Source organism: Columba livia, chromosome 5, assembly GCF_036013475.1.
Source record: "Columba livia isolate bColLiv1 breed racing homer chromosome 5, bColLiv1.pat.W.v2, whole genome shotgun sequence".
Classification (NCBI taxonomy): Eukaryota; Metazoa; Chordata; class Aves; order Columbiformes; family Columbidae; genus Columba; species Columba livia.
Genome location: NC_088606.1, coordinates 63,368,784 through 63,385,258, shown reverse-complemented (window position 1 = coordinate 63,385,258; position 16,475 = coordinate 63,368,784). Strand labels below are relative to the sequence as shown.

Genomic DNA, 16,475 nt, shown 5'->3' with positions numbered 1-16,475 from the left:
TAATTTCCTATATTTTTTGTGTATTTCATCCTGATTTATACTCTTCAACTCAATAGAAATGTCTTATGTGTTTTGTTTTGTGTTATTGCAATGTGCTCTTAACTGTTTTGAAGCACTTGTAAATTCTAGTTGATAATGTAGCATATTGAATATTCATAAAGATCTAACAGTGGATTAAAATTTGGTTTTAAGGCTTTTGCTATGGTCTGGTAGGAAATTTATCTGGTTTTGTTCTGTTTCAGTAGATATCCCAATCTCAGGTGGTGTCAACTCAGACGTATTGACACTTCAGAAAAAAAAAAATGTCTTTTGTAAGATCAAGTGTTTTAAATTGTCTTCCAGTAGTATTTTTTTAATCCACAACTTTTGAGAAAAATGAAATCCTAGAAGTAATATTATTGAGCTGTGTGATTACTCTATGGAACTCTAGGTAGAATTGTGAACATTTTAAATTCATTAACGCTTTAACAAATTTTTCAATTGCCTTTACTTACCGGACCTTTCATTACTCAAGGTTTTGGGAGGGCTTAATCAGACTTAACTGTATTTAAACATTTACTTATAAAAACTCAGACACTCAGACAAATACACCTGGGAGAAGGGTGTGGAACTGTCGTGTTTATAAGAACAGATAAATATAGAAACCTTTAGTGCTGAAATTTTAGTTGCACATACAAATAAATTATTGACAAAAAATGTCTCTGTATAGTGTTCCTTGTACTTTTACAAAAAAATCTCAGTTTATGCAGAGATCACAGAGATATTGCAATTACTTAACCATTCCCTGGAGTTACTGTTTGGGCAGTGGGACCTGCAGCCTCCTCGCAGCTGTTCTTATGTCTCTAGCAGCTGAGCACTCTTCTTAAATGGGAAACACACAGAATGGTCTTCAAGCTGCTCGTCTAAGATGATCTTGAGAGAGTTTAAAATGAATTCATTTATTCCATGTCAAAAAATGCTGCATAAAACCTTTCTTTATTTTGGTTGTATTTATGAGCAAAGATTTGTCCTACAGATTCCTTTTGACAGTTAATAATTTACTCATATCACAGCATTTGGGAGAAAAGAAAATACATTAATTTTCCTTTGTCTATCTGAGAGCACTGAGTGTTTTCAGCCTTGCATAGCCACTTCAGATCTAAAAGCAGAATTTGACACTGGAGAATGCTTTTAGAAAGGTGAGTGTTAAAGGAGTTAGAATTATTAATGTGTGTTTGTTTGTTATTGCTCTTTACAGCCAGCAGTTACAAACAGCGATATCATGTTTGTTAAAATTCACTGTCCATGGGAGACATTGTGCAAATACGCTGAAAGAATGAACATCAGGATGCCTTTCAGGTATTGTGGAAACTGTTTTAAGAAGCTTGTCATTTAGCTGCTTAATGTTACAAGTTCATTACTTGATTAAGGCTAAAATGCAGTCTTTGCTGCATTGTGGCCAGGGACACTTATATTTAATTTAAGGAGATGATATGAGGAGAGACAAATAACAGGCACTGTTCTTTTCAAATTTACCTGTGGTACTTGTTTCAAGCATACCTTCCAAGTTAAATCGAGCAAATGTCTTTAAAAAATACTGTGAGTAGTTCACACATTGTTTGGATGCCCTTGGCAGAGTTTCAGGTATCTTCCATTTGAGATCAAGTATTCTCTGTGATTTTATGGTATTTTTGAAGTCTTACCCAAAGGCAAGCGAAGGGACAGAAATAGCTGGTGTCTTCTGTGTCTTCAATATTACACATATTGGCATGCTTTGAATAAAATGAGATACCTTCAGTTCTTGGTCATCTAGCTTTTCTTTGGCAGAATAATGAACTGAAGTGAGTTCCTTGTCTATCTGTTGAATAAGTTCTGTCATATGTTTTTGCAATAAATATTTGTTATTTATTTGTAGGGCAAGTTAATATCTCCTGCAATAATACAGAGGGTTTTAAAGGAGAAAATGTCCCTTTTCAAATTGCTTAACAGTGTTTTTTCTGAGAGAGAAGAGCATGTAGTGTGTGGTAAAACCTCATGAGGAATTAAAGTGGTAACCAGACGCCAGAGCTTTGTGACTCACGGAAAATACCCTTCCAGCGCTCCTTTCTCACTTGAATTGCCAAGTGCTCAATCTTTGATGTCCCTGCTGATTTTGGCTGTCACAGTGTGGCTCTCCTGCATTGGTCCTAAGCCAGAAACAGTCATCACGAAGCATCCTTTCCTCAAAACTCATTTCAAATACCCAGCTTTGTACTGAGTAACAATCTTCCATACGTTTGAGAATATTATTGCAGTGCCAGTTGAGCTTCTCTAGTTTGAATAATTCTTGTCAATGTTTTAAACATAGAAGTGTTTGCATATGTGTGTACACACACATAATCTAAATTCCAATTCAAATATAGTTCTTACTTGGTTTTGCTACTTGAAGCTGCCGGATTAAGATTTAGCAATGGTTTGAACTCTTCATCGTTTTGATCATTTTGATAAATTCACAGATCGATAGTGCTCTTTGGAAAAACAAAAATGGCTGACTTTTGCCTTCAAAGGCCTTTAAAGACCTGTTTGTTTATTATATTATTAACTAACATATAGATATTTTCTTGTGGTGGGTTTTCTGTCCCTTTTTTTTTCTCCCTCCCCCTCCCCAAAAGTGTCTGTCTGGTATATGTTTCTTTGTTTCTGGGCTGCTGCTTTGCTTTCTTTTTATCACACTCAATTCAGTCCACCAAAATTAGGTAAAATGCTAAATTTTGCTGCTTTACCTTCTTGGCAGTTTTGCTGTAGAATTAAATACATTTATTTGGTACGAAAAAAGCCCATATATAGCATAAATTGTTTTCCTGAGGTAACTATTTCCCTCATTCAATAGACAGAAGAAGCTCAAATCATACAATTCTCTCATAATTAGAATGAACTTCAGTCCCTCCCTCCCAAGAAGTTTTAGTCATGTTGAGGTGGTTTTAGGTTGTTCTGTGAGGAGCAGGGAGTTGGACTCAAGGATCCTTATGGGTGCCTTTCAACTTGAGATATTCTGTGATTCTAAGAACAGATTCTTTCTTTTAGGCTCTATCCATTTTATCAGTGGCTTCTGGCTGTCCATTTTTAATACATAATCGAAGAACAGAGCTAACCTTTCCTGCAGTTGTTTAATGCAGTACACCCTTGTTCTCTTGCACAAAATTTGGGCCTTCAGTTATAGTCACTAAAATATACTGTATGTCACTACTGTATATGAATAATAAATGAAGAATAAAAGTCATATTTTTTAAGGAATATAAACAAAATCAATAGAATTATTACACAGTTTAGGAAGTGTTTCTCTCTGTTCCTGAAAAGTAAAAATGCCTTCTTCTGACCCAAAGGAGCACCCAGCATCCCAGAACTGTTTTACCATGGCATTATACCTAAAGGTGTTGGCAGATATAGAGTATACATCATATATGTAATATAGCTGGAATCTCAGAGTTTCAGTTACAAAAGGGATTTTTTCTAGCACTTCAAAAGACTCTGTGGTAATCACTTTTGTCTTGTATTTGGCTTCAAACAGGATTCATGTTGGCACCAAGGTTAGATCGTGACTGAATTATACTTTTTTAACAATTTATAGATATTTTTGTTAAGTATATGGTCTGTCAGTAGAAATGAAGCTCTGTTATGTATTTTTGAAACTCAGACAAAAGGTTTATTTTATCTGTCTACAAGTATCTCTTGAGCCATATATTTATTCGTCACACACAATAATAATTTAGACGTATCTGTATCTTAGCTGGACTCCATCTGTGCGAAAGAAATGCTAAGGGCCATTAAGAGGAATGAAGGAAGGGTTTTGTTAAAAAATGTAATGTCTGAAAATCCTCTAATAATTCTTAACTGCTTCATTAACAATTCTGCCTGGCAGTACCAAGTGTCCGGCTGCCGACAGCCTCCACATTGGTAGATACATAGTGTTCCAGTAGGCGTGTATTTTCTAGGCAACATTTCCTTCCCTCTCCTTTTTATATATTGTTACGTTAATGTAAATAATTTATTTTACTCAATATCAAATTCTACATGGATGAGCAATTGAAGATCTTGCTAACAACATATGGTTCTAAACTAAGAAGTGATGGAGAAGTATCCAGAGCGAAAGTACCATTTGTGTGTGTGACAGAATGAAATAGTTGAAATGCAACATGAAATGATAGAAAGAGGACAGGAAAAAGAATGGAAAAAATGGAACTAGATGTATAAAATATTACATTGCAGCAGATATGTCTCCATACAGTTTTAAAATAACTGTTCTTGGAAGACTCTACTGGGAATTTCTGGTCGTGCTTCTCCAAATTTCTGTGACCAGTGAAGGGTGGAGAGAAACGAACCGTTATCATAAAAGTTGTTTGTTGCAGTTCATACTCTTAGATTTTTAGAGCCATGTATTGTTCTTCAGTTGGATGCAAAATGTCAGGGGAAGGTGATGGTATATAGCACATCAGAGAATGAAGATACATCTAATGGTGCTAAGTGCTTATGGTATTTAATGCATAGAGCACATCAAGCATTTAATAGCTGGAAACCCTGGTGATTCTTCTAAGATGTGTTTTATGAAGTAAAAGCTAAGAAAAATCACATTAAATGAATACTAGAATGACACCCTGAACTCTGTCTGATGTGTGTCTTATGAATGAATTACTGATTAACTATTATTGTTGTTATTATTATTAGCTACAGATCTAAAATTTAGTTTTGACTCAGGAACAAATTTTGAACATGTGAAATCACAGTATATTAATGACTTATTCTATTTCAGTTTCCTTTTTTAAGTGTTTTTCACCTTTCTACCTATGAAAATGCACGCTTTAAAATGTCCAATGTTCTTTTATAATTTTTATGTCCTTTTCAGCTGTCTCCTACTTGATTGTTTTCAGCTGATTTTTGCTGTTCTTTCAGGAAAAAATGTTATTACACTGACTGGAGGAGCAAAACCATGGGCAGGTTGGTGGGTGATGTGTAGCTTCTAATTTTGTCAGATTGTCACCCTGCTAAAGAAAAATCCATTCGCAGTTGTAAATTTATCCAGGAAACTTGGAAAATCACATTATTTTCCTGAAAACTCAAAATATGTTAGCTCAAAGTGTTAAAATATTCATCTGTAACAAGACTGCAGTACTTAAAAGCTTTGCCAGTTCTCATTTTAGAAACGCAAAAGTGTTTATGCCAGGAAAAAAAACCAAAAAGGCCTTATCCTGGCAGCAAAGATGTAACGCTGGAGCTGTCTCTAGTTTTGTCTGCTGTTCCCAAGGCGTATTTCTTTAGCAGGGAAGATGCTTTTGAGTGCATGTCTCAGATTCTGGCAGTCAGCTCTTCCCATAGACACACATGTAACTCTCATGTGTGTCCTGGTGATCAGGATTAAATCAGTGCCGTGCACTGAAGTGTATATTGAATTTTTATTTGATAGCTGACAGAATAATGCTGCATTAAAAGCCGTTTAACTCTTTGGGAGGCAAATACTTGCAAAGCTCATCGGTGGCTGCTGCTGTTGGCTGCTTCTGTCAGCCAGGAGAAGACAACAAGAGGTCACAGCAGCAGGTGACAGGAGCCTTGGGGACACTGCGAGCTGTAATCACTCCCTGTTGCTCTAGTCAGACATAATGATGTCTCGTAAATTAATTACCTGAGGAAAAGATACAAAAATTTTTACATGAGGGAAATCTGAAAGAGTTTTCTATCATGGGTTTTCTCGAGATGGATCTTGAGATGAGGTGGCATTTGATTTAGGTTCTGTTGTTACTTTAGATGATGAAGAGCTCTCATTATTTCTTAGGAGCAGTTTAAGTAGTCTTATGATATCAATTTGAATGGTAAAGTGAGAAAACTGGAAACATAATCAGATAAAATATGTGGAAATAAAACAATCTATAACATAAATTTACAACTGCAGTTTTTCCTCTTCCCAGTCATTCACATGCTTGCTCCATTTTAGTCTGCATTAGGAAAAATATATGTCGTGCTTTTTAATGCAAAGGCAAAATCAACAAGCTTTACTGCAAAATTGTCTCATTTAATCTGTATCCCATCTGGTGAGTCCTAGATATTAAATATATTTATTTTCCTCATTTAGAAGGACAGATGTCTGAAACATGAAGTTGAATTTGCACAGTACCTGTGAACCAAGTAATAAACAACTTTTGTGCTAGATTAATGTTTCATTTGAGACAAACGGTTTTACTTGTGATTTACTTTGTGAGAATTTGGGGATGGATATTTTTCTGAATATTTTCTGCCACTTGATACAGTGTGCAAAGAAATAGTGTAAAAAAAAAAGCAAAGGAAGAAAAAGAAGCTAACTCTAAAATTGCTGCCATAATTTTAACTTCTACTGTCAGTCTTTCTTTGCATCTTAGAACTTTTCAAACTTAACTGCTTCTCTGTAATTTATCAAATCTCATTAATAATTCTAAATTGTTAAGTGGAATTTACAAGCACTACAATGAAGAACTATATTAAAATCTTTCTATACGGAAGGTAGAATTTCAAGGCTATAGAGTTTCTATGATTTAATAATATGAGTTAACAGTTGCATATTAGATCCTGCTGTGACATGTACACTTCTCTAAATTCATATATATGATTATATGGCAGATGTATATATCTATATATGTCTTTTAATGTAAGAAATGTATGAAAAGACATCTCTCTTGCTGGATTATTTTTGTATGGAATGGGATGTACTTTTCAGTGGAAATATTCTATGCTATCTGACAGCACTAAGTTTTGGAGTGATCAGCCATAAGTGATGTAATGAAAAAGCAATTACACCTTAGATAAAAAGCCTTTTTGCCTCAGAAGACGAACTGCAAATGTAATGCGGACATAATTTTTAATTTATTGCAATACTCTTCTTCATTAATTTGCCTGTTATGAGGAGCACCCATGAATTTTTAAAATGAGCTAACTTCTGTAAGATACTACTTATCTACTAGTTTTTCAGATTTTTAGAGGGGGAAATGATTAATGCTTTTCACGTTACCAGTTTTAAAAGAATTTCATAATAAAAAGTCTGAAATCAGATGCATTGTTTCTCTGCTCTTTTTGATGCACCTGTATATTTTTCTGATTAAAGAAAAGCCTGGGTTTTGGCTAAATTTGTTTTTTAAATTACATGTCTACAACAGAAAAAAGATGAAGACCATAAAGTGAAACCTGCACTTATATACACTGTGTATAATTGTACCCAGAGAACGTCCACTGGAACCCATAAATATAATCAGCTCTCCACAGGACGGTGTTACTTGAGTGAAGGAGACACTTAAGGGATGCATCTGCCTAGAAACTGTTTTCTGTGATTCAACTTTTCAAACAGTTTTGTTCTTTAGTTCATCGTACTTGGCGTCAAATTGAGTGTGTCCCTCAAGTGCAGAACCAGTTACATAGCAGTGTGCACCAATACCTTTGCAATATATAGCAAGAAGAAAATTTTAAGAATTTTAAATGTCAGTGTAAAATTCTGATCCCACATCTGACTTAGATTTCTGTCTGACAGTGTTAAATAGGGGTAGAACTGGTTTTTTGCTGATGTTGACAATGCATTTTCACAAAGGTGACTTTGCTGCCCGAGAGCAATTTACCGTGTCATCACTTATTACTCTTAATTATTAAATGGGTAATTGTGCTTCTGCTTAGCACAGGCAATTAAGTATTCACCTCAGATTAAAAGATCTGATACTTAGCTTTACACTTCTTGCGCATATGAGTAAGGCCCAAATCCCACTGAAAAACTATTATTTAGGGAATGTTTTTCTAAAATTCAGATTTGTTTTGTCTTTTTCGGGGTCTCTGATATGCTTAGAGTGTCATAATACAGCACTAGCGTAGTAAGAAACCTACTCTTTAAATTCCCTTATTTCATTGCAGTTGAATATGAAAAAAATCTAAGTCAGCAAGGAGTGCAAAATTGAAGTAATGATAACTTCTAGCTTTTGCTTGAAAATTGCCTTCACTAAATTTTCCCCTGTATAAACCATGGCCTGAGATACTATTTAGGCAAGTTGTCAGTGGAAGAAAACTCTTTTTGTTACTGGTATATAATCTAATTGAGGACACAAAGATTATGTTCTGTTTGTGTTTTATATCGATTTTTAGGAAACTGCATGAAGCAGTATCCTTTATTTGACATATAGGTATACAGTGTTGTAATGCAATATCAGCCCTTTGATTGTGGTGAAAAGTTTGCAGAGGAAAGCTTTACTGATATCAGAAAAGCATAAAAATTTGATTCCGAGCAGTCCTATATTTACTTTTAAATATTATGAATTTTAGTATTTGAGGTGCCAGGCAAGGGAGGGAAGAGGAGTGACACTTGTGTTGTTTCTCCAGACTCAATACTACGGTCTCATCTCAAACCATAATCTCACTACTTTTAAGATAACTTGTGGTTAGGTGAAGCATGAAAGATAAATCACAAACGAAAACTGTTAATTTTGCTCTTTAACGCCTTTTTTTTTTAAGTTAATGTGGAAATTTCCTGCATTCATTTAATTTCTAGCATTATGCTGCTAAATATAGAAATACGAAGCAAATGCGAGTTTGTAAATCTGATTTCTTATTGTCTCAGTTTGCAGAGGAACATGAGAGAGCTGAAGAGCTGGTTGCCCAGGAATCCCATGAAGCTGGACAAGGAGGCCCTACCTGATCTGGAAGAAACAGATTGTTACACAGCACCCTTCAGCCGTGCCCGCATCCACCAGTAAGTGCTGGAACTGGAAAAGCAGTGCCACAGACCTCACTTCTTCCAAGCAAGTGCCATTAACAGATGGTCACTGGCAAATACCCAGTATCATATTTCATATTTTCTATGGTTTTCTTCTTAAAGGCAAATTCTGCTCCTTCTTAGTGGCTCTTTGATGGTCACTCAGTAGTATGGGGAAAAATTTGACTGAAAAATGAACATTGCCTTTTTGGTTTAGAAGGTTTTCTTTCCATTACATGACAAAATGGAAATATTTGCTCAAGTTTGCTTTGCTTAGTTACATATTTTACATAGGCAAAATCTGAGGCAGTTGTTGAAATGGAGAACACCTGGAGAGAAGCTAAAACCAGGGATGAGTTTTTTCTTTCTTATCAGATCTGCATTTTAAAAATGCTTTTGTCTCTGAAAGTATAAATATACATACACCAAATAAAAAGTGTATGTGTTCAAATTAGCATTTTGGTGATTATGTGGTTTAAATGTGCTATAATTTTTTTCTGAACCCAAAAAGTAAATATGAAAATTCTGGTTATTTCTTCATTTTAGAAGTATTTTCTGATAATTATTGTAGGAGAGGAAAGTTCATTTAAATTAGAAGTATAAATTAGGCTAAATAGGAATTTTTACTTCTCAGTAAAGAAGCTATATGCTAGTGGAGTGAATTTACACCAGAAAGACAAAATAATTGCATTGTAATCTCAGGGTTTTTTGAGTGATTGACTACATTGCATTGGACCAATCACCTGGTTTTGGTGTTATTTCTCAACCAGCTCAGATGATGTTATCAATGGTAACAGTATCACTTTTGGCACAGCTGAGTAGGAAAAAGCTCCTGAACGTCAGTTTTCTGGTCCGGAAACCAGAGCCATCTGGGAAGGGATGCTTTATTTGGCTCCAACCTGGGATTTTCTGAGGGAAATTGGTTGTTGAGCTGCTACTGAAATGTCCAGCACACAGATATTGTTTTAGTATTATATTTTTTTCCTAAATAGCAGTTCTGATGTTTCCATGACAGAGACATCTGCCAGCTCATAAGTAACTTGAATTTGAGAATGACGCTGCTTCTGAAGATATTTTTTAAATTAGTTCTATCCAGCAGAGAAATTACCATGATAGGATATTTTGGAATTTAGCTTTAGTTGCTCTGTTTTCTCAGCAATAATCTGTGATGACGATAAATTTATTGGACTTGAGAAAATGCTCTAGGGGTGTAAAATCTTATATCTTGTGCAGTACCCAAGGAGAGGGTAAAGATCCAATAAATCACTGTAAGAAGAAAACACTTGAGCAGCTATGTTTCAACACCTCTGCACTGTCTGAATATTAAAAGACATTTATTATTTTAATAGTTTCACGATAAACAACAAAGACAGCTTCTTCAGCAATTCCACAAGAAGTAGAATCGTGCATCACATGCTACAGAGAACCAAGTATGAAGATGGAAAGTCCAAAATGGGTGAGAATGACGCATTTCTTTTCCTAACCTAAAGCTATACAAATTTTATATCTTTACGTGCCTGGAAAAGTATCGTTTGAGTAAACTCAATTAATTTTGCCATTCCTTGAAGTCTTTTTATTCGCTCAGTAACAGAGCTGAAAACATCAATTGTGTTCCTGAATAACTCAGTGAAAACTGGCAATATTTTTCACTTAATTGCTCCTTCTTTAAAACCATTGGAGAGATTATGCTAACTTTATGTGATCAAGAGCCACAATAAAGAGAACCTAGCAAGTTCGGTCCAGTGGGATCCATGTGAGCTACACTTAACTTACTCAAGGTCTCCATGCAGCTCAGAGGCAGCTGACCTGAAGACTAAATCCAACTTATATCAGCTCTCGTATTACAGCATTATTTTTTAGAAGATCTAGCTATTCATTTTCCTTTGCAGTGAACAGGGGATATATGTGTAATTTACTATTTTCTCTGCAGAAATTAAATTAAGAATTAAATAAAGTGATAGAAATTACGGAAAGTTGTTGCTTGAGCTTCTGAATAAAAGCAGGGGTAAGAAAAACATAGAAAATGAGGATTCAAATCTAATGCCTTTTGGCTTGATGATGACACATTTCATTATGAGATTAATTTAGCATAATTTGTATATTTGAACAGACAAATTTAATTCCATCATAAGTATTTATTTCTTGGGGAAGCTGTTGGCTGTGGCTACAGCCTTACAGGGTACTGAGTCTTTTTATTATAATAATTAATGTCTATTTATTATTTATTTTTCATAATGTGCTTTGATAGTACAACAAATCTGTTTTTAGGAAGGCTGTAGGAACCAATCCGGAATGCTGTAGCCAGCAGGGTGCGGAGCGCTGCTCTGACCAAACCTCCTTCAGCTGCCTTAGATTTAAAAATCACAGCAGGTTGGCTTTTAACCCTGCGGGGGTTTTGCTGCCTCAAGGGTTGTCTGTCCATACTGCTCTGCGTATGTCAGATCATCTGGTCACCCATAAAATCCATATCATGTGCTCTGATGAATACAACACAAATGTGATTGTCTTCTCACACCTGATCTGGCACAAGCACCAGAACCTGAGAGACAAAGTTGCAGCCACTGGCCCTTATAAAGCTGCTGTAGCTTGACAGAGCCAGAAATCTCGAGAGATCAGCAAGACCCGCACCAGCAGTTGGTGGGATTGTTGATTTTTGTCATGTTTAGCAGCATCCTGAGCATTTGATATTAAGTTGCATTCTCAATATGTAACCTGAAAATTTGCACTGCTTGAAATTAAATGTGTCTAAAAATTGATATTTGAACTTATTTTTTTTTTTCCTTCTTAGGCATCAATAGATTACTAAATAATGGAACATATGAAGCAGCATTTCCACCACATGAGGTAAACTGGTTAATTTTGTATTTGTCTTTATATTTAGATTAAAACTTGCATTAAAGTTTTGAGATTCTGTTTTATTTTTTTGTTCTGCAAACTTTTAATTTCACTGTGTAATCTATTGAGACTTATTTTTATTTATTGCTCTTAATTTAATATTGGCTTTTATAATTTTTCTTATATAATGCATTATAATCACTTTCTGGAGCATTTTCTTACTGAACTAGAATATTTTAATCCTTTTTTTATACTTCTATGAACCGGACGTTGCCTGTGGAGTTCTTAATGATAACATCAGTTATTACAAGTTGTTCCAATTAGTTTTATTAAATTGTTTTTGCCCACCTACAAAATGTTCTATATTTCTGATATAGATCGCTTGATCAAAGTTAGGGAGACTGGTTAATTATTTCCCATTTAATCCTTTCTGAATAATTCTGGATAACTTCTACTTGACGATATCTTCTTTAGTGGGTTAAGGTCTACTGAAGACTGGAAACCTGGGAAGTAAATGAAAAACTTGTGTTTGACTTCAGAGGGTTTTGGACAATCTTTATGCATTGAAAAGAAAAGCAAGTCCCACATCTATAGAGATTCAAAAGGCTGATCTGTAGCTTGGAAATTGCAGCTCTGAGCTCTGTGGTTGCTCAGGCTGAATATTGTGACTTGATCTCGTGTTTCAAAGGCCTGACCAGCGCTTTACAAATTGCTGAGAGTCATTTTTCACACGGTATTAATAATTAAATAGTGGCGATGTAGAGAAGGAGTAATTTTTTGATTAATAATTGAACATCATTGTTAGCACTTCAGCTGTGCTCTGCTGGCTTTAGGGAAAAGCTGGCCAGACTACCCAAAAAACCTCCAAGGCTTTCTTTGGCTGTGAGATCCGTGCTGTCATAACTATTCTGTCATATCTGTTTCATCTATATGTTCCTTTGTTATGTCATACGCTGCTATTTCAAAATTTCAGTTAAGGTTAATGAAGTCATATTTTTAAGCCAGTCTTACCTTATTTGCTGCTTGGCTGGTACAAAGGGCAAGTGGTTGAACACTGACAATTTTTAATATATATTTATTTTAATCACATGAACAACCAAGGGTGAAAATTCAGTCCCAGTGTGAACGTTAAGACTTGGACCCTATTATAGATAAAGAGTGTAGAAAAAAGCAGAAGGAAAAAAGATTTAAAAATACTTTAATACTTTATACATTGCACTCATTCATCCAGGTGACTGTCAGAATAAGTTGATGTTCTGTTCCTAGGTGTTTCTAGATGTTGCAAAGGTCGCATTGACTTTTTTTGTATGATTCCTTGATGAGTTTAATGAGAAATTAATAGAATTGGATGCTTTGCTATGTTTAGGTTTGTATTTTAACTTGTTCTTAAACCAGTTCTTTCCGTTGTGGGGATTGCTCAAGATTTCAAATAAATTCTAAAAATCTAGATGGCTAAATTACCTGGATCTACCAGGGACAAGAATCTGTCTGATTGCTGACTCTGAAGTACTGCTCTGGGGTTCTCTGCTCTCCTCCCAAGCAATGATTTGGCTCATTTGCAGTTATTTGATGAAAGATTTTCTTTATTATAACTGAGTGGTGGGGACTTTTGGGAAGAAAATGTTCAACTAAAGGACATTTCCTGCTTCAGAATATTGGAGTAAAATTATGAATAGAAGAGATTCTGCTTAGGATGATTCTAGTGAATCTCCGTGTTACCTTTCAACTGCTGAGCATGAAGCTGTTCTTTCATAATATGAGACCTATTTATTAAAAATAGCGAGCTCATTTACAATTATATTCAAATACCTAATAGATGTTTATCTTTTCCATAATGCCTAGTAATATACTTTGATTTCTTTGTGTTTTTCAGGGAAGCCACAAAAGCAGACATCCCATCAAAACACACGGAGCTCAGAATCACCGACACCTCTTATATGAGCGTTGGGCACGGTGGGGAATGTGGTACAAATACCAGCCTCTCGATTTAATCAGGTATTAGTACTTTGAAGAGTTGCTCATTTCTGTAATACAGCCAGCCTGGCAAATACAACCATACTGGCAAATTCCTTGTCCTTATACTTTCCTGTATTGTTTCACTATTTGGTATTATCAGATAAGACTGAAATTCTTTACGTTGCTTCTTTTGGGTGCTCTTTTGTGCAGAGCTGTTAATTTCAAATGAGAGTGCAGAAAAGGCTCATAGATCCGGCTGCCTGACAATATGCAGTGTGAAATTTAAAATGCAAACCCATGCAGCGCTCTGCTGATCGGAGATACTTGCCCCTCATGAGAGCACCTTTGAAGACAGACACTGTTACCCATGTGGACAGTCAGAGTTTCAAGATCCAGTGGAGCCTAATTGCAACATTTCCACAGGATTTAAATAAACTTCTGTTTATATATTTTACAATTAATGTAGTAGATTACAAATTGCAAAACAGAGAAATATATGTAATTGAAGTTAAATAACTGTAATGTTCGGTTTTCATGCTTTCCGCACCTTTGACATCAAATACCAATAATTCATTTTTTCTTGCTGTCAGCTGTTATTCTGGGTCTGACAGTCATAACCAACCACTGTGTCAAATATTGTTCCACTGAAGGCTGTGGAACCCAGCTCTGTGCTGATCAAATAGTACCATCAATGACTGACTTTTTGATTGTTTCTACTTCATCTCTAGCAACTGATACCCAAATGTTGAAGAATTAAAGCTCAGTCTTCAGCTTGTGGTTTTAGTCCATTGGTTTCTCTAGCAATAATTTGAAATATGTCATATTACATTTTTATCTATCATAAATGCTTTTTCTAATAGAATACTTAGGTCATACCAACTTGCTTTATTCCTTTTGAGAAATTTTGTGTGTGTGTGTATATATATATATCTGTGTGCAAATAAAAAGTCCTACATTTAGTAATGTTGAAACTAGTACATCTACTTAGTCATTGCAAGGACATGAAAATTACAGAGCACTTCAGTTATATCCTTATAAAATATACATTCTGGTAAGTCTGCAATTAGTGTCAGTAGAATATTATGCCAGCCAGAAATAAAACATTTCAGTAAACTGACAATAATTTTACCATAAACTTGTAATGGTAGTTCCTCGTTAGAATTATTCCACTACTGTGAAGATAGATAAAGGTTGCCGCAAGTTTTAACTTTAAACCATATATGTGTTTCCTTTTCATGTAGGCGATATTTTGGTGAAAAAATTGGACTGTATTTTGCCTGGCTGGGATGGTACACTGGAATGCTTATTCCTGCTGCCCTGGTTGGGCTCTTTGTTTTCCTCTACGGATTATTTACAATGGATTCCAGCCAAGTAAGGTAAAATCCTATTTAATAACATATATAATAGCCTGTTGAAAATTAGGAACAGTCTGGCACAACTTAGGTCATCATACTTTTAAATGTTTTCCAGTTATGGTATCATATGGTATCATATGGTATCATGTAAAAGTAAACAAATAGAACCCTGGGTTCTTCAGTCGAGTGTATCCACTTTGTATATCTGTTTTGCATCAAGCTGGACGCTTACCACTTACAGCAAGTGTCCTTGCCATGGCATCTGCAGTGATTCCCATTCTGTCTGTGAGGAAAAACAGGAAATACTGGTTCTAATGTCATAGGTACTGAAATGGTTGTCGTTCTAGTCAGGGCTAACAGATGAAAAACCAGTCAGACATACTCCCTCTTTACCTTCGTCTTACCTCTAACATCCAGAGTATAGTTCAGTTGCTAAACTTCAGCTGAATTTTGTCTATGCCTTTTCTCCCAGCGTTAGAACCAAGCAAAATTCTAAACTGTGTCAGTGTAAACTGGAGGTAGGAGATCTAGATTCAGGGATATTACAACCACATGAAATGAACTGAGTTTTCAAGTCTCCCACCATTGTAATTTTGCTCTGAGAAGGGTTTTTGTCTATTTAGAAATAGTGATGAATGTACTCAAGTTAAGTGTCGAATGTAATTTTAGGAACTTGTTTCAAAGGACGCACCCTCTATTACAAAGTTTTCCATTAGATGTCATCAGACACAACAGTATCAGTGCTCTTAAAATTGCAACTGTTCCTCCAAGCAGTTTGGATGCTTAGTCTGGATCCAGAATGGAGTCAAATTTCATAGGAAGTGGTATTTCTCAGGCTTTGAGCAGAACTATTTTAAGTTTTCTTTATGGAATTGTCTTTATCTTCTTTTTCATGGTGGGTTATTATATTCTACAGCACTGTAATTAAGGCTTTTTTTAGGCTTGGTTTTGTACAGCGAATTCCTGAGAGACTTCAGAACTTCAAACTGCATTAAACGCAATTAAATGCAATAAATGTATCAGCCAGGAAACTATGATATCTTTAGGATATTTTTCTCTGTATTAGGATTGTTTAGCACAATAAATGTCTGTAAAATGCAATGAATGTAAAGTAGAAGATCAGTCTGTTCTTAGAGCACAGGGACTGTCAAAGAGCAAATCTTGTGTTCATCATGTGTACAACGGCACAGTTCCAACAAGGGAGGAACAAGGGGCCATAATCTACTATTTTCAGGGTATAGTTTAATATTTTCGGCACTCCTCATGGAGAAGAAACATGTGACACTCCCCAAGAGAAAGAACAAGATTTCTAATAATTCAATTTTTTGAAACTGTAAGCTATTATGTGCTTGTACAGGTGTTATGCACTTCTCTGGAGAAGAGTTGGAGATACAGCTCATGCTTAGTTCCCTTAACAGGGAGATACGATTACCTTTCTTGTTGAGGGCTGCAGGTTATAAATTGCAGGAGAGCAGAGGCAGGCTGGCTTTCATATTTTCCTCTCCTAAGTTTCTCCCTGTGGCTGCTGTTGAGTAACAGCAGACAGATTTCAGTTTGCTCCCCATGGAGGCTGTTTGTGTGGGGTCCCATCCCGAGGTGACTCAGTGTCCTGCTGTGCTACA

General features: G+C 35.5%; 1 protein-coding gene across 4 annotated transcripts in view; it reads left to right on the top strand.

The window, feature by feature from the left end:
• ANO3 (anoctamin 3) overlaps window positions 1–16,475 on the top strand; it is a 183,149-nt gene that overhangs the window by 124,012 nt on the left and 42,662 nt on the right. For 3 of the 4 annotated variants that reach the window (XM_005499334.3, XM_065065473.1, XM_065065475.1), the window contains 7 exons: window positions 1,238–1,338; window positions 4,906–4,950; window positions 8,573–8,704; window positions 10,057–10,163; window positions 11,496–11,551; window positions 13,416–13,537; window positions 14,740–14,874. In XM_005499334.3, the coding sequence (XP_005499391.3) occupies window positions 1,238–1,338; window positions 4,906–4,950; window positions 8,573–8,704; window positions 10,057–10,163; window positions 11,496–11,551; window positions 13,416–13,537; window positions 14,740–14,874 (698 nt within the window). The remainder of the gene's footprint in view (window positions 1–1,237; window positions 1,339–4,905; window positions 4,951–8,572; window positions 8,705–10,056; window positions 10,164–11,495; window positions 11,552–13,415; window positions 13,538–14,739; window positions 14,875–16,475) is intronic. The other variant, XM_065065474.1, reaches the window with a different exon arrangement.